A 19,208-nucleotide genomic window follows, 5' to 3' on the forward strand; every position below is an offset into this window, starting at 1 on the left:
CCAAAACAACACTCTTCAGTTTTATATCATTAGAATGTTTGGGAAGTGAGGGATGTAGATAACGTTTTAAAATTTAACTAAACTTAACTAATGCTCATTTTGACAAATAATCTGCATAAAACATTAGTGTCTCTTCACACTTCTCAGCAAATATTTAATAGTAAATGCTAAAGTGAAGTCTCATTTTATTATTATTTCACTATTTTTATAACATGTATTATGGTGTGCTTTTGGTATACTAAGAATCATTAAATAACTGAGATTAAACCACAGTTGACATAACAAATGAACAAACTCTTTTGAGATGCGGTATCCTTGCTGTATTATTTTGTTTATTCCCTAAATTTTCCTTTCAGTAATGTGAATTAGTTGGGCTCTGTTGTAGACAAATGTGCTATATTTCCCACATGGTGGGGAGATCCTTGAATAAATTTCACATCCATGTTATAAATGGTATTTACCATGCATCTTAGATTGCAAAGATCTGTGCTTTGACCACCAATACTCCTCCCCTGGACTATTCACTAGAACTCTGAACAGACCACCTTTTTACTTTTCTTGATCCAACCTGTAAAAAAAAGTTCCTACCCCACACTCCCAATGTGGACTTTATCTCTTTATCTTCAAAATCACACTGATCTAAGATACAAGATGGGCACTATTTAATCCTGTACCACTGAAACATTTACAGCGTGACATCTTGTGATCCATTAGGGCTACAAATGGTTTCATTCTTCTGTTAGAAAAGGGTGATTCTAAAGTTTTCCACTGAAGCATAATGTACATATTCACAGAAGGTCCTGAGACATCAAACATTAAAAATTACTATATTACACTGGGAAAGTATTATGGGATTTTTTTAAAGAGTTTTCTAAGACTAGTCATAATTTTCTTTTCCCAGAGTTCTGTACAATTGAAATAATTCTAATGGGAGGGAGAGGATATGAAAAACAGCCCTCATACTATGATTAAGAACATTAAAATAGTCTTAATTTTCCTTTGTAAAATATGTGGGTAATAATAATTCCTAGCTCTTGGAGACAGTCTTCTTGTGTAAGCTTGTTTTAATGTCTTATTTAAAAAAGGGTAAATAGCTTTTTAAAATCTACTTTCCCATTCATGATTTACTTTGTGGTTATAGTAGGGGAAAAAAGAATGGGCATTCAAGCTGTCAAGTATAAAGTTTATCACAAAAAGTCAAACCTAATAAAATAAGTCATCACCACCATCATAATACTAAGATCTTACTTAAGGCTTCTCATAAGTAGCTCTCAAAGTGCCTGACAAAGAAGCATCGTTGTTCCCATTTTACAGATCAGAAAACTGAAAAACAGAGGTGAAGTGACTTGCCTGAAGTTACCCAGCAGGCTAGTGGTACAGCTCGGAATAGAACCCACGTCTCCTGAGTCCCAGATAGGTGCTCAAACCAGTGATGATGTGGTGGAGAAGAAATGTTTTATTTTAATTCATTTGATTGATGTGCATAGCTCATTTGTGTCCTCATACGTTGTGACTAATTTATCCATTCCAAGCCGAAGCAATAAAATATCTGACATCAAAATTTCCTGTATCCTCTATACACGTGTATATGGATGTGCATAAAAGGCATATGTTTGTGAGTACATATACACTCAGAGTAAATATTTGGCTGCATAACATGGCATAAAAGTTTTAGCCACATAAGCTTGGTATGGTCACATTACTAATGACTGATGAAGGCACATTCCAAATGACAAAGCTTAAAAGACATTCCACTAGAGATCAGGGGGTAGCCTTGTTAGTCTGTATCCACAAAAACAATGAGTCCGGTGGCACCTTAAAGACTAACAGATTTATTTGGGCATAAGCTTTCATGGGTAAAAAAAACACTTCTGAAGAAGTGTTTTTTTACCCACGAAAGCTTATACCCAAATAAATCTGTTAGTCTTTAAGATGCCACCGGACTCATTGTTATTCCACTAGAGATGCAGTGATATATAGGATACTCCCAGCTAGGCCATCTTTTTCTCCCCTCAAGATGTGCACCTATTGCTCCATTTACTGGCAGGAAGGCCAAAAACTCCCCTATCTGTCACCAGATCTTCCTACTATTCTCAAATCAGATTCCCTTGTCTGGCAAGTCTTCATCAAATGAGCCAAAAAGGAGGGAGAAATCTGGGGAAATAGCACTCCCGTTACTTTGACCCATGTGTGAGAGTGAGAGAGACACAAGCACGCACTTTCTTTCTCGTCTAAAAGCAATTGGGAATTTTTCCACTTGAAGATTTTACCAAGACATGAAGACAGTGAGCTGTATTAAGTCTTTTTCATTAAAAGGTTAGACCACTTGCCAAGTAATTAACCACCTTTCATATCTGAAGTAGCTACTACTTTGTGCGTCTTCCCAAGATGTTTATTAAAGCTTTCTCCTTACAAAATGAAGCTGTCTCGAATGAGGAAGAAAATTGTTAACTTTGACATAGAGATCACTGTACAAAAATGTGTTTTAATCACTGTTTCTTTAGGAGGCTCCAAACTATGTCCACTACAGTTTCCCCAACATATATGCAGTTAAAAAAGTCCAAATAATGTTAGCTGTAAAATGGTTGAACTAACTAAAGTTAATACAAAAGTTTAAGCTGCATCCTTAAAACATTAATTTCAAATCAATACAATTGGAAGTTTAAAAAAGCATCATGCTTAAAAACAAGCAAAGGCCCATTAAAATTGTTCATCTTAAAGATTTGTATAATTCAAATATAGTAATTTACCCAACTACACAAAAGACAAATTTAATTAACGTACTGGAGAAAGGTAGAATACTAGTATTCTGTATATAGCACACAAGGTACTACTGTATTACAGAAATTATAACAAATGCATTAGTGGAAGTTATTTTCAACCAGGAAATTCTGGACATGGGGGGGAGGGTGTCTATAACACACCAGCTGCCAAATTATATGAAATGTCCAGTTCTATTTGCAATCAACAAGCTTTAGCATCCTGCACAAGTTGAAAAGGAAGCATATGCTTTTAAAATTAAGCATTAGAAGTACCTCTTATCTATGACATGGAAAGATGAATCTGTGTGAGGGCTTATGGGGAAAGGATGCATTTCTTCGGAAAACAAAGCCATAGAAGTTCAATTGAAATCCATACTCAAATCTAATTTCAGATTTTCCAAACCTACAGGAATCTTAGCCCCATTTTGTGAAAAGATGGCATTAATTAATGCTAACAAAAATTATGTTCCTAAATCCCCAAGCATTAAAACATCAAAATCAGATAATATTCTTCATTGTGCAAAGTACAACAGTGGTACCGTGACTGAGGGTTGACAAGATGTACGGATGTTACCATGCAAGATTATCAAAACACTTAGGTTATCAATTGTTTGTGTGGATAACACACAGCAGAGGTAAACAAAGTCTCACTGAATGCCCTTTTATCCAGAGTAATTTTTCTTCTTGTTACTCTACTAAATACTTACTATCACCACCACCACCACTTAACATTAACATAATGCCTTTCATCCAACAATTTCAAAGCTCTTTACAACTAGTAAGCCGCACAACACCTCGGTTCAAATGACTGGAGGTTAAGGTTCAACATTTCCATATGTTTAATATTCAGGTTTTGAATACCCACACTGAGACACTTGACTTTCAAAGGTGCTGACATGTCAAAGTCAATGCAAAAAGTCACACAGCTACCATTAACATAGCTCTTTGAAAAAAAGTTTTCCCCCTACCGTCTTCACTTTCTAATCTAATTAATCTAATAATCAAACTACTAATAATGTCGTGATTATGTTCAATAAATGCTACTTTGGGCCACAAACCACAGAAGGAGCCATTTGCCAGTAAGCCTGATGCCCTTCATTCTGAGATTAATTAAATCAGAGACTTTACAATATAGTACCACAACCCTCCCAAATTAACACACAGAGGAATAATTGCTAGGTACAAAAGTGGAGTGAATCTACCTTGCTGGTTGGCAGCAATGCAGACAGCATTTACTGTCAGTAGTGAAGTCACTTGTAGGTATGTTTGCCCCTACAGCAGCGGGTAGAGTACAGACATTACACTCCCAGCTAGCACAATATAAATAGCAGTATGGATGATGAGGCCCAGCTTAGGCAAGTTATCATGAATTTCATAAGAGACAGAGAGCATCCACATAATTCACAAAAGGTAATGGACAAAAGTTGCCATCTAGGAGGTCTGGTTTTTTCAGATTTATGTTTCTATTTCTTTTCAGGGATAGAAAATAGAAACATTTGCCTTGGAGAAGGGATCTGTCCTCTTCTTGTGTCACAACAGAAAGGGATAAAACATTCCCCCTCTGAATTACTTCAAAGATCACTGCTGTCTTTGTTACAAAATATTAAAATATATTACACTGTTTGATGTGTTTTAAGTAATGTCATGTTATCTGTATAAAAATAGCATCGCCCAATATTTTGTGTTATATTGTCAGCAGCACACCTTATTAACCACATTAGGACACATACTGTAATGAGATATCACTGAAGGAATATTCTTGGAGAATATATCAGTAATACAACTAGAAAGGAAAATATACTCAGTGGGTTTTAGCCACTGAACATTACTTGTCTAAAATTAAATCTAAATGGGAGAATGGACTACAGGTGACTGATTCTGAACAAGACTAGATTACAGCACATTAACAAACTGTTAATGCACGTCAGCAGGGTCCATGGCAGGCTAACGTGGGGCAGATTCACATCTCAGCTTGCTGCAAATTAACTGTTCATGTCCTTGGTTTCACTTTTTGCACCTCAGATTCTTTGAAAACATTTCTTAACCAATGTTGCTGGACCCCTGCAGATGTATATTGCTAGTTTGTCAAGACAGGATATATTGCTAGCGTCAACCTCAGAGACAGAAATATTACATTCTATTCTTGTGTCCTAAAGTGAGGCAGTACTGACCTAATGCTATTATTCCTTGGTATCATTCCTTTTAGCCCTGTGGCCACATTTTTCATACTTGGCTTATGGATGGGAGTTTACATTAAACTTTATTTGCCTCAGTGAAGATACCTGAACTATTGCCAAAAAGGGTAATATTAAGATACAATATTGGGGTTAAAAATTATGCCCAAAGGGGGAAAGGATGGCAAAGTTTATCAGAAGCTCATATACACTGTCAATTGCGGGCTCGTATACACTCTTTCCCCCTACACTAGTACAAATCTCTAATGCATATTTACTACACCAGAGCAAAAAATTATTTGGATTAGCTACACCAGTGCAAAATTTTCGGCAAAACGCAGTGCGGATAAACATGGTAAAGATATATTAAAGTAGTCTACTGTTAAGACATACACTTATAGCACCAAGGGTGATCACATTTGCTAACCTTTGAGATTCAAGAAATGTTGCCTCTCAACTTCACTCAAGATTTTTTTATTTTTATTTTTTTTAAAGGATAACAATTTTACTTCATAGTTAATGTTCAGAGCAGAAATTTAGAATGTTATAACTAGGCAAAAATTATCTGCAACTGACTAATTTTAGATTAGGTCATGAAGGCATATCGGACTGCTGAACAGGAAAGATCACTGGAATGAACAACTAAATCAGAACAATCAAATCCCTTTTAAGTTTAAGTACTGGTTCCCATATGTCAGCTATGGGCACTGTATCCTTTCAACTTTTTGACTCATGCGCTATTTTCTTTGAGACCCTTATTTAGAAACCTTTATTGTATATTTACTAGTTTGAATTAAATAGTTCAGTCTGAATTTCTTATTTTGAAACTGGTATCCCATGGTCTGAAACTCAGGGCCAGTCAAAAAGTCTTGCTGTGCAACTTTGCTCTCTTATAACAAATTTGAGCATAGATTTCCAATACCTCAGTTAATTCCTATAAAAATCTGCATTTCCCTAGAACAAGTCTTCAGTCAAAAAACTGTTTCTTTTAGTATCTGACCACACAAGAATTTCATTTCCAATATTGGCACTAAATTCTAGATACTTCCAAACATCAACTTTATTTATCACCCTTGATTATGTTTTTTGGATTATGTCCAGAAGAGATTCCAATGCAACATGGACAATAAACTGCATAAGTTAGTATGCATCTAGAAGCAGAGCAGAATTGCTATCACAATCAATAACTGTAGATTTTAAATGCCATGATCAAAAGCTCAGCCTTCTTAAAGGCCCTCTTATATACAAAAGAATTTTCCAATATATGTTATCCAACAGCCTTGATCTGTAACTTTCAAGAATCACCCTGATTAATTATGGCTGACACAGCAGAATTATTGATGTTTCAGTAGTTGGACTGATATTTCAGACTAAGTGTTTATGTAATTTCTCTGTGCAGCTTCTCTTTCCTCACCAATATTTCCATACTCCTTGCTCCTTTTTGCCTGTACCTTCAGCGAACTCTGTATGCTGGTGATTTAGTTGCTAGTTACTTTCATGGTACAATTAAATCCCTATTATTCCAATTTGTAACTTCAATTTATCCATTTTCACATGTAATGTGTAACAAGATATTTAGTTTTACTTTAATTCTATTTTTTAGCACACCATCTCCTACAAGGCTCACCCTGGTCTATGCTTCCATAGCTTAACATCTAAACCATCACTCTAAAATTTTATCCTTCCCAATCACCAGTTTGAAACACAAACAGCATTAGGTTTGTTTTCATATGACGTAGATGCAGTTATGGCAAATAACCTCTCCTCAACCGCTCCTCTCCTGAGTTCCCTCATGCCCTAGCCACTTTGTTCCCAATACACTGCTTCCCTTTTTTCTAAATATCCAAAAGATTTTTGCTGGCACTAGTAAGCGAAGCATTCTTTCTTCTCCTTTATCCTGCTGATGAATATATCACTTCTACCAGCTACTTATAAGAATCCATAAAACATAATTTTACAGTTCTCAGAAAGGTGCCTGTATTTCTTTGCTGCCTCTATGCCAGAGCTTCACATAAATTAATTCTGGTTCATGTTTCTTAAGTGTGGAACCACAACACTGCTTCCTGATCACTCTCCAATAAAATCCTTGAGATAGCTGATTAATCTTTCATCACTGAAATAGCAACTCTTAAAACTGTGATTGGAGTTTGGTTAGTGGGAAAGGGGAAAGAAAGATGGCTACTTTTACACACCAGGAGGACATTTGGTACGTGTGTTTGTCCATATACAGTATGAACATGAAGCATGAACCTAGCCATATTTCCTACACACATCGGTCATCAGTTAGCTATATATATATACAAACTATCAGAAATAACACTGAATTTGTGCTCAAGGAACACAGGTCCTCAAACACTTTAAATAAAAGGAGACTTTTTGAAGTTAAGCAATAGCACATATATGCTCTCATTTTCTATTTTCTAAAAGTCAGACCATTCTAAATTAAAGCCTGGAGAAAATCTAACACCCATCAGCTGATGGCAGTGACACAGATGAACTCAAGTCAGTACATCATCTTAGCTTACTACAGAGTCAAATATATGTCATCTTGAGCAGCCGCAGAAACATCATAAAATTTTATAAAAGCCAATAGTTTGACACACAGAAACAATGTCTATGAAATTATATACATTTTACATAGTTTTTAAATTTAAAAACTTCAATAAATGCTATTAGAAAACATATCTCTGTGTTCAGAAACTTCTGTTTGTTTAGTGTCACTGACTGTACTCCATTCCCATTCATCAAACTGTTATTACTATTAGACATATGTATGCAATATAGCTAAGGGCCATATCAATATTTTTCATCACCAAATCTTCATTTTCAGAGATTTCAAATTTATCCATGGAATCTGCACTGGAATGACTCGAGTTACAAAAATTCATTTGACTCTTTTCAGTGTAAAAATATAGGAAACTGACATAAAAGACATCAAAATAACATTAAAAGATTGTTTTAAACCCAAGAAACCTAAGATCTTGAGTCTTAAATCTGTCCTTTGTGGCTTATATAGTGTGTAAGATAATACTTTTAAGGAAGCTTCAAAAATGCATTATAGTTGCTTAGGTACAAAAGGGTAAGTGAAGGACATTGTTTCAAATTAGATTCTGATGTTGGCTTAAACTAGACAGGTAATGTAATTTTAACTTAGTTTTTTTATGTCTAAATTATAGATTATTTCACTGCGGTGCTTTAAATCATGACAATGCTAAGAATGTTCACACACACACACACACACCCCTTCAACATCAAAAAAATTTTAATGACTAAATCTTTTACTTCAATGTGAGAAAACTGCCAGTAATTATCAATGAAAGCTCCATAATACTGAGAGCTCCCATGAAAATGTGTGTTGTGCTTTTTATACTGAAAGAATTGTCAGCTGATATGAGTTAACAGACCTCTGATCCACTTATAACGATATGCAGAACAAAATCCTACATTTGTCATAAGATGGCAAGTGGAGCATGCAAGGAAACTCAGTGGATTCTCCAGAGGTCCAACTTTACTGGCCTCATTTGCCACGAAAAAATAAATATATCATATGATGAAAAAGATGCATTTGTCTAAATACATTATAGTAAAATACAAGTTTATTGGTAAATAATATTAAAAATATTTATGGGTTTTACAGCGAATCTGTGTCTCATAAATCATTAAAGCTCAGTTAGCCAGGTAGCATACAGCAATTTTCTGTGTTTGAGCATCTCTCATTTTGATAACAGTATCCCAGGCATGTGAAATTCTAAACTTACCTTTTGAAAAGTTTTACATTAGTTAAATAATTTATGATACTCTAATATGCACAGTTTGGCACAATATTATGGAGATAATAATCTCTCTTCACATATCCTTAGGCTGACAACTTACCTTCACTTCATGGCTCCCTTCACCATAACAACCCGCAAGTGACAATCATCTACAGTAATGCACTTAATATCCATCTATAACCATGCACAAATCATAATGCAAATACAGTAATTCCTCAAGTGATAAACTGAAATAAAATGTTGAAGACACAGTCAAGGTCTTGTCCCTTTGCATAATGAAGCCCTTAAAGACCCTAGTTATGTAAACAGAGTTGACATACAAACCCAACATCTGCATTTTCTTTTTGATTCATGAAGAAATCCATGCATGTAAGTGACGTGGGAATCATATGTTGGGTCTGAGACTAGCATATAGATGCAAATGGTGATAAAACTTTGTATGCCATTTAAATTTAAACAAAATTATACAAAAATACATGTTTCTTATCTATGAAAGATGAAGGAAACAAGGCAATCAAGATGTTTATGTTTTTGATTGTCAATCCACTCAGACTACAAATGCAAAATACTACCCTGGAAATTTGTTGGAGTTAGATATTTCTGCTGAGAAAATAAGACATGCTCTCTGCATATTTGCCATGATTTAGCCTCTGCCTTTGCTGATTGCCACAGTATTGTAAGTAGGAGCATAAAGACAGTTACAATTTTCTTCAGTAAATGGGCAACTACTCTATACTGTACCATTTTAACTTGAATTGTTTTAAACCACTGAACAAAAAGGAATAAACAAAAAGACAAAGTTTTACAGGTTTGTGGGTCACACTATGTGCATTTATTTTAGAAAAGGGAGTTAATTTCCAGTAAAGCAGGAGTCCTCATATGCTGACCCATGGGACACTTGAAGGTCATCCTCAGACTGCTCCAAGGGTCAACAGGTGTAAAGAACAAATGAGCAGGACACTGCACAAGGAAGCATACTCAGCAGCCAGTAAAAGCATCTGCTGATTCCATGAAGAGGTGGTGCCTCCAGTAGCGGTCCCTGCATAAACCAAGTACATGGAAGGAACATAGCTGTCTCTACCATGTGCCAATCCTTCCACTGAAGCGGATGAGAAGGTAAAAAAATATCCATGAAGGAAAAGACCACCAGGGGTCAAACTTATGAAATGCTGGAGGTAATGCCAAAATATATAGAAAGGGCACCGACAAGAGGGAAAGTGAAAGTCATAGTACTAGTGAGAAGCATCATGGAGTGGGAAAGATGGCCCCAGAGCCTCGAGTAGAGTGCTGTAGCAGGAAAGAACAGGATCTGAAATGATCAGGGAATGGGATATGCAAGAGACTGGAAAGGGCAAAACTGGGAGGAGTAAGAACTGAAATGAAGTAGGGAAAAAAGGAGAGCCAGTGGGTCAATTATATCTTCTTCATTAAAGACATTTACAAATTCAGAAATAATATTAAGATTACTTTTTCACATATATAGTAGCTGACACAAGGAGGACATGGAATCAAATATAGTAGCGGGCACAAGAAGGACATGGAATCAAGACTGGTAATTGCTTGCATTCCTCTTGTTATGTAGAAAATAATAACTGGTAATTATAAAAAGCTTTTCTGCTGAGGGTCTCAAAGATTAACCCAGTGGACTGAGATAGGCCTGTGAGATAATACATTTGCTTTAATTAATTTTACGGACGGGCAAACTAAGGGCATGTCTACACAAGCACTTACTATACAGCAAGCTCGGATGTAAATTTATAGCACTCCAGCAGGTGTAGATCCTACTGACGTGCACTAAAAGTTCCCTAGTGTGCTTTGACCTACTGCTGCTTCAAAACCACAATATGTCAGTGTGCAAGAGGGAACTTTTATCAAACTGTCCACTTGGACAGTTAATGTGTGGCATCTTGGAGTGCTGTATAGTTACACCCCAGCTTGTCAGGCAGTAAGTGCTCATTTAGACATACACTAAGACTTAGAAGTTAGGTGACTTGTCTTAGATCCCATGGTGGCAGGACCAGGAATAGAACCCAGGAGTTCTGACTCCCAGTCCTGTGCTATAACAGTTAGACTCACTGTTCCACGCAATAGAATTTGATTTTGCTAAGCCTACAGTAAAGTGCAAGGAATGTTATTAGATTTAATTTAAAATCTAATCCGACAGCTAACATCTGGAATTGTAAATGTAAGAGCCCTCCTTCACGATTTAAATATTTGTTACAAAACAGAACAAGAAATGCACATCTTTCAAAAGCATATTATCTGTAAGAAATACATTGCATGCAGTATATATGCATAACATGTGTGTATGCATTTTAATATCTGTAAAATTGTTAGGGCATGCATATAATTTTTCCTGCTACAAAACACTTCAAATTATGAATTTTAGAATTCTCTAATAATGACTTCATGATGTGTCAATGTTTAAGAGTCTAATATCAAAAAGCACACACACATTCTAGACACTGAGAAAGTTGACAGAATTCCAAAGACAAGCTTCAAAGAACTACTAAACCATTTTTTGAAGATCTCATTTTTTGTATTACAAGTATTTAATTTTAACATAATACAACAGAACAGAGACAGAACCTCATAGCTTTCTTTCCTGCCACCCATTATCTATAGGAGTAGTTCCTTGTAAACATATGCAAAACCATCTCACTGTCCTCCTTCAAATCTTTCCTTAAAACTCTCCTCTGCCATGATGCCTACAAAAAACTCGATATTGTTTAGATGACACAGGGCCAGTTCCAGGATGGGTGTACAGGGCACAGCTCATTGTTGGGTTGTTTTGTTTTGTTTTTTCTTGCCTGGCAAGGGCACTGAAAATGTTTCCCACCCTGGGCAGGAAAACAACTAGGGGCACTCCTGCTTAGGCAACTGGTGTGCTGTGACCACTGCTTATCATGCTCTTCATAATCATTGTTTCTTAATGCTGCCCATATCTGTTTGGTGTCTCATCTTATACCTAAATTGTAAAGTCTTCAGCTCTGGGACCATCTTTTTGTTATGTGTCTGTACAGTGCAATGGGGTCATGATCCCTAACTGCTAGGTGCTCATGCAACACAAACAACCACCACCACCTTCCGGCACAGAGGCAGTGATCCTTTTTGGGCAGTCATAGAATAACCTGCAGGGCTTTAAGCAATACTTTCCTGGCTTCTATAGGAACTTATATAAAAGAAAGGAGTGGCTTGTAGAATCTTCATGCAATTTGCACAAATTCACAATACATCTTTTTTCTGGTGACTACTTAGACAATACATTAGCTTGCATGGACTATTTTACATTTGCCTATGCTATTCAATTTCTCACAATGTACTCTTCTCATGGTGATAGGCATCTTGTGTATTTACATATGAGATTTATTTTTTATTAGTCATACTTTTACACTGTTTCAGTCACACAGGCTAGTGACTGACCAGTACCCAGATTCACATTATTATGGCCTTTTTGGTAACATCAACAGTACTTATGCAGCAGTCCAACTGTCCTTTTAGGACCCCAACTTTTCCTCAAAAGATTGTTTAAGCGCAAGCATCATTATCCATGTTGTCTTGGTTAGGACAAAATCCTAAAAGAAAATCCTTCTTTAGCACTGTACGTGAAGACAAGCCCTTAAGCATTATGGTTAGGGACCTAGATCCATACTTGGGAACATAAATAAAGGTGACCTGATTTTCTAAGGTACTTCACACCTGCAGCTCCCAGGTGCTAAAACAGAGTGAATTTCCATTTGCCTTTTAATTGACACAGAAAAATGATCAGACAAAAATGTAATGTATATAAGAATTGTATATACTTGATTGTATGCCTCTCCTGTCCACTCCCACATTTTATATGCAACTTAGATTCCAAACTCTTCATGGCAGGTGTCATGGTTAAACCTTGGCTCCACTGAGGTCAAAGGCAAAACTCCCTTTGACTTCAATAAGACCACGATTTCACCCCATCTCCATACATTACAGCACCTAGCACAACCCAGCCCCCATCCTGACATGGACCTCTAAGTTCTACTGTAATAGAAATATGAAATAAGAAAAATAATATATACACATCTAGCCTCTGGCTGTTTGTAGTCAACTCAGATGTAAGCACTGCCTTACTTCAGCCCTGGCAGCCAGCAAAGCTAATGAAACACAAGCAACTGGAGTAATTTTTTGAGAGAAAGAACCACACAAGTACTATATTAGTTAATGTCTTTAAAGGAGTCACCTCAAGACAGGTTTGCCTGCTTAGGTATTCTTGGTTTACATTATCTCTATTAAAAGAAATAAACAGTTACACATAAAATCTGCATTTTGAAATGCACATCAAAATAATTAATATTATTTGAAGTTGTTAATTGTAAATACACAGCCCAGCTACTGAATTAACCATTTCTCCAATATTAAATCTCGGAAAGCAATAGCATAGCATAATATATCTTGAAAATTAAACCTTCAGTGGGTTAGAACATCAATATTTATCAAGTTAACAATATGCACAAGCAGTCATAACCAATCTTATAAGTGTCATATTTTAGTAATATTTGGAGTATACACTGTAGACCTAAAATTCAAGTTCTGTGGGTTAAAACACAAGTGTTTTTACACAACCTTTTAATCTGTATACTATTAATATATTGATTGTCAGATTTCAAGATTCCCCCGCCCTTTTGGACATTATGCATGGATTATTCTTTTGGGATAGTTGAGTCCCACATCACATGCAGAATAGTAAGAAGGATGTTTTGAAAAGTTCTTAGATCAGAAACATTTAAACAGTACTATATTTGTCAGTATGATTCAGAGAGAATTTATTAGTGACAAAAAACCTTACTTACTTTGGAGGCCCATGGCTGCAGACAATTGGCATAACAACGAACAAGAAAAGCCATTTCTTGGGCTGAGAAGGAAAGTTTCCTCTCTCAGATAAAAGCCAGAGAGGAAAACTATTTAGTAAAATCCGTATTCAATTCTCCTTGTAAATTATAAACTAAAAGCAATGGATGTAGATGCACACAACTGCTCAGGTTTGATTTTCACACTGATGAATTTGATTACAGCTTCTACTGTATCTCAGTAGTTTTCAGTGTTGCAGTGAGTTAGCAGCAGCAATTCCTATAAAAATGTTCCAGTTTTAAAAAGCACATAAATGAAAATCAAAATGTTTCAGTACTCCTGGCTCTTCAAATACAAATATCCATAGGTTCCCCCAAGCAATAGGCATGCAAGTGAAAGGTTGTGTAGAATGGAATTAATTCTGAACTGGATTAAAATTATACATTAATGTAACATTATACTAAAAGGTGAGACTTGAATTCTTCTAAGTCTTTCTTTTCCTACTAAAATGCAGGTAAGGCTGGTTTATCTTCCGGTTCCAAAACTTCACATTTTAATATTGTAGTTCAAATTAGCAAAGGTTCTTCTGCATCTTAGGCAACTCAGGAATCCCACACCCTTGATATTAAAGTTTCTTCTTTATATGCTTGCCCACCATAACTGCAAAATTCAATTCGTGTCCAGATTGCAGCTTCAGGATATATACTCTAACAGGTTTGCACTATGGAATGCCTCAGAACCTCTGCAAACCAAACCCTTTTTCTTTCTCTCTCTCTGTTTTATCGTGCAGAGTTTACAACTCTGCAGTATTGCTTAGTATTCTAATGCATCAGCCAGATACCATGGTTAATCCAAGCCTAGCTTTTCCAATTAAAACAATTATATAATGCACTATAAAATATACATCCACGGCTACAGCAAGACTGAACACTGGAGTCCTAATTCCTACTATTTTTGCTTGCTTCTCAGCAGCTCCCTCAGGAGAAGCTTCCATCGATTGGATGCTCCGCAGCAAGATGAAATATCTAATAAGGAGGAAAGAGAGTGGGAGGGGAACTGAGCTAAAAGGATGACATCACCTGTATAGAAAGCCTTTAGAAACTGCATTAGATCAACTGGCTACTGTATCTGCAGATGCAGCTAGCAGAGCATCTTTATTGACCTAATATAAACACACATCTCTGTACAACAATTTAACAGAACGTTCTTGTTCTACATTATGTTTGTATCATTGTTATTATCTACCAGAGCACATACAATAACTATGAATTTTTTAAAAATCAGCTTCTCAAATGTGTCTCTATTTACACTTCATTTTCAACAGTATTCTGGGCAAGTCACATTTCTTATCTTTGTATTCAAGTTTAACACACTTCAGGGTAAAAAAATCTTTTCAAAGTAAAATAATTCCTGTTTTTCAAGTGTATGCCATATAATGACCTTGCTCTGGCTGTCATTTTTACATCCTTCTGTTCATTGTTTAAAGGGATTTTGTCCAAGAATTACATAAACTTCTTATTTGGAAGGAGATGTTCAAGTAAACCAAATGAGAAATCGTTTGAATGAAAAAAACAAACACGTTAAAAGTTGTTTTTTAAAAATATCTGATTTTTTTAAAATCAAACTACTGCAATTCTCTGGTAGTACCTGAAAGAGCAACAATTCTAGTTTCTAATTAGAGGGCAAGAATCGCAAGATATTTTCTTTCTGCCGCTAAAAACAAACACTTTTCAGCAGCTCAGTGGCTTGGATGGCAGCCTAGCACACAGGAGACCTACTCTGGGTATGTCACCTAGGATTTCCTGCACCTTTGGGCAGGGAATGTTATGATGCACTCAGTTCCTAGAAGTCCATTGGCCATTACCATCCTCTAAGGAGGGGAAAAGCAACTATAGTAGCCCAAATCAAAGCCATTATTTAGTATTCAGGGTCTTTTTACTTCAAGTAGAAAAGGGGGCACTCGCTGTCCACCCAGTTCTCCATCTTTTTCCTCCATTCCCTTTTTCATAGTTTCCTCCCTCCACTTTCACAGGCCACAAGTTTCTGTCATAAGCTCACCATCCACACCCAACACTATTTGCTGCCTCTAAACTGAACTGGAAATTAAAAGCCCTATCTTCTCCTCATCGACCAAACTGCAGTGCTGCTTCAGCTAGCTGCTAAGCGGTGGCAATAGCAATAAGTAGGCTACTAGCAGCAAAGCCCTTTTTTACTTCGATTCTGAATCAGGCTCTTTGAGGCTTGCCAGTGAGAAGCTTTGCTTCACCCATGTGCTCACCCAGGAGATTCTCACTTTCAAGAAATTGAGCTAAATCTGTTTCACAGGGAAGATACACATACACACCTCATCTCAGACTAAAAACTGCTTATGGGTAGGGTTGACAACTTTCTAATTGCACAAAAATGAACACCCCTGCTCTGCCCCTTTTCTGACGCTCCATCCCCTCTCCCTCTGTCGCTCACTCTCCCCCACCCTCACTCATTTTCACCGGGCTGAGGAAGGGGTTCGGGTGCCAGGGGGGTAGGGGGGGAAGGGGTGAGGACTCTGGCTGGTGGTGCAGGCTCTGGGGTGGGGCTGGGAATGAGGGATTTGGGGACAGGATGGGGCTCCAAGCAGGGGACAAGGGGTTTGGAGTGTGGGAGGGGGTGTGGGCTCTGGCTGGGGGTGTGAACTCTGGGGTGGGGCTGGGGATGAGGGGTTTGAGGTGAAGGAGGGGGCTCTGGGCTGGGGCAAAGGGTTGGGAAGGAGTGCGGGCTCCGGGAGGGAGTTTGGGTGCGGGAGAGACTCCGGGCTGGGGCAGGGGATTGGCATGCGGGAGGAAGTACGGGGTCCTGGCGGTGCTTTCCGTGGCTCCCAGGGAGCAACAGACAGGTCCCTGCAGCCCCTAAGTGCATGGGTGGCCAGGGAGGCTCCTCGCGCTGCCCTCACGCCTGCAAGCGCTGTCCCCACAGCTCCCATTGGTCGTGGTTCCTGGTCAATAGGATCTGCAGAGCCAGCACAAGGGGCAGAGGCAGCGCAAAGAGCCTCCCTGGGCACCCATAAGCCTAGGGGCCGCAAGGACCTGGTGGCCACTTCTAGGAGTCACGTGGAGTTAGGGCAGGCACGGAGACTGCCTTAGCCCTGGGCCCCCACTGCACTGCTGACCGGACTTTTAACTGCCCAGTCGGCAGTGCCGACCAAAGCCGCCATGGTCCCTATTCAACCAGGCATTCCAGTCAAAAACTGGAGGCCTGGCAACCCTACTTATGGGTGCTATGATTCTACTTCCACCTTGCTTTCCAGAACAAGGCCGTATCAAAGGTAAGAGTTGAATAAGACTCTTCTATATTTTCACCTCAACTATCAGATGAGCTCACTTCCCAGCCCCATATCTTTCCAAAACTATCTTGAAAGACAAAGGATTTGTATCACATTCTTAAAACCGCCAGTTTTGTCAAACAATGACAAAAAATGGCTAAAAGTATTTTAAGATGTAATTAATATTTTTGATTTTGTAATATCAAGAGGGAAACAACTGCAACTTATTTGACATATAGCATGTATTTATTTATGAGGTTCTCACACAGAGCCAAAATCTTTTCCTGTTTTACACAATGATATTTATTTTAGATAAATATTCTACCCTTGAAGTATTAAGCAGCACCAGACAAAGAAAATTTAATTCACTATTCTTTCCACAGTATTGCAGCACAGCAGGCTACAGGACAGCATCAGTCTCATTGCTATAAAGTGTGTTACACCTTTTGAAATGATTCATGCAATACTGCTCTACAGCATTTTGAATATAAACATCAGGTTCAAAGCCACACAAATAAGAACCTTTCAGTTTTGCTAATAATCAGGGAATGTCCAAACTCTTCTGAGTTGCATTACTTGTTTTACTACAATTACTATAATTACAATAAAAAAAAAAAAACCACACACACACACACACACACACACACAACTAAAGGAAGCCTCTCCCCTTGTTTGCATGTGCACTGATAGCACACAAATTCTCTGGTCCAGCTAAACAAGAGATATTCATCTCACAACTGCATTTTAAACTGCTGCATGGTGCATGAAATTCAATCCACTAAAGAGTTAGGAGTGAATGCCATATTTTACAACTACTGTAAACACAAGCTCAATAATGGGAACAAAATTCTATTTCCTTCCAGTTTTGTCTTTAAGTGAAGATGACATCATCCTTTTCCTATTCCTACCAATCAGACTGAATCTACTGCAGTTCCTTAGGGAATGAATCCGAGACCCTGCATGCAAACCTGCCAGCCTAACAGCTATGAACAGGGTGAAAAAATTGACCTAATTCTATACTGGAGATTTTTTTTTTTTAACCTTAGCTCCTTATGGTACTGTGCCACAAGTTCTTTTACAATGATTTGTTGAAGATAAATGTCAGATCACAAAACAACAGTGACTTGAGGAAAAATCTTTTGCAAAGATTGTTTAATAGTGATCTAAACCAAAATACAATTTTAAGAAATGTGCTAAAACCAGAAACAGTATTTCGTTTTTCTCATTTTAAGATGAATCCCAATTTTTCATTGCATATGAAAGCTTTATTTAAAAAAAAAAAATCTTGATCTGTGCTTCCTGAAAAATCTTCCTTGTTTCTCAATGATGCTTTCTTTTCATATTTGGAATATCACTCCACAGGATTATTTCTATGCATAGCATTCTCCTTATCCACCCATAAATGTATCAGAATTTTCCCACTCTGCCTGTTAGACAATCAGAACACGGAGATTTATTTAACAAGACTAAATCATTGAAGAACAGGATTTTTAAACAAAAAAATGGCACTAAGACACTTATTTGGATCTTTTAAATTTATATTTGATTTAAACTGGATTAGAGGTTTCTCCTCTTTGCTTAAAGAGATCCCACCAATTGAAATTATGCAAAATCATGTATATTTCACATCTGACACCAGAAGATACCTCCCCCAATAGTTACTATTTTTCCCAGATCAATCCAAGAAATGCCAGTTGTCTGAATATTGCAGCTGTGCAGTGAAGGTAAGCAGTGATATTAAAATCTGCATGCACTTGCTGAAAAGGCAAGATAGTTGCTTGCATGCCCAGCAAAACGAAGGGTGCTGGACTTTTAGGGCCGAAGACCAGAACAAGTCACAGAGTGGGAAGACTTTTAGTATAACTGAGCACCACTCTGAGCAAAAAGGCATGACTGAAGTACTCAGCTACAAACACATTCTCTCTCTGCCATTTTGTTTGAGTACAGTAACTACTATACCCTACTACCAAGTAGGATGGGAGGAGGGGTTTGAGGGATTAAAACCAGCTGGTTGGAAAGCAATCTGCCATTTCACAAAATGAAGCAAAGGGGTTTGAGCCTAAAATAGTTCATTTTTCTGTCTGGCTTTGCAGGTATTAATTTCCAAGTACAACAGCCTAATATACAAATATTCTAATGCTAAGAGCATCAGTATCAAAGGACTAGCATAATATATTTGAGTACTTTACATCTTTTTGAAAATGAAGGCAGTGATGATGGTAGAATGCTATATACAGTGGCAGATGCAGCACAAGCTGGAAGCATCCCCACACTGCCCTGATTTAGCACCGCTGGCATGTGTGTGATTCCTTTTCCCCTCCCGCACATCTAACTTAAGCATCTTAAGTGAATCATTGTATTTTGTGGCAAGGTTAGC

The 19,208-nt window shown here is 37.5% G+C and overlaps 1 protein-coding gene across 17 annotated transcripts in view; it reads right to left on the minus strand.

Annotated features, from left to right (window-relative positions):
- The window catches only part of RAPGEF6 (Rap guanine nucleotide exchange factor 6), a 232,601-nt gene that overhangs the window by 106,367 nt on the left and 107,026 nt on the right, over positions 1-19,208 (minus strand). The window contains exon 1 of one of the 17 annotated variants that reach the window (XM_043521419.1): positions 13,536-14,536. The exons of the other annotated variants lie outside the window; for them this stretch is intronic. Within the exon in view, the coding sequence (XP_043377354.1) occupies positions 13,536-13,589 (54 nt within the window). The 5' untranslated portion in view covers positions 13,590-14,536. Of the gene's footprint in view, positions 1-13,535; positions 14,537-19,208 lie in introns of those variants that run through there. 17 annotated transcript variants of the gene reach the window in all.

Source organism: Chelonia mydas, chromosome 8, assembly GCF_015237465.2.
Source record: "Chelonia mydas isolate rCheMyd1 chromosome 8, rCheMyd1.pri.v2, whole genome shotgun sequence".
NCBI lineage: Eukaryota > Metazoa > Chordata > Testudines > Cheloniidae > Chelonia > Chelonia mydas.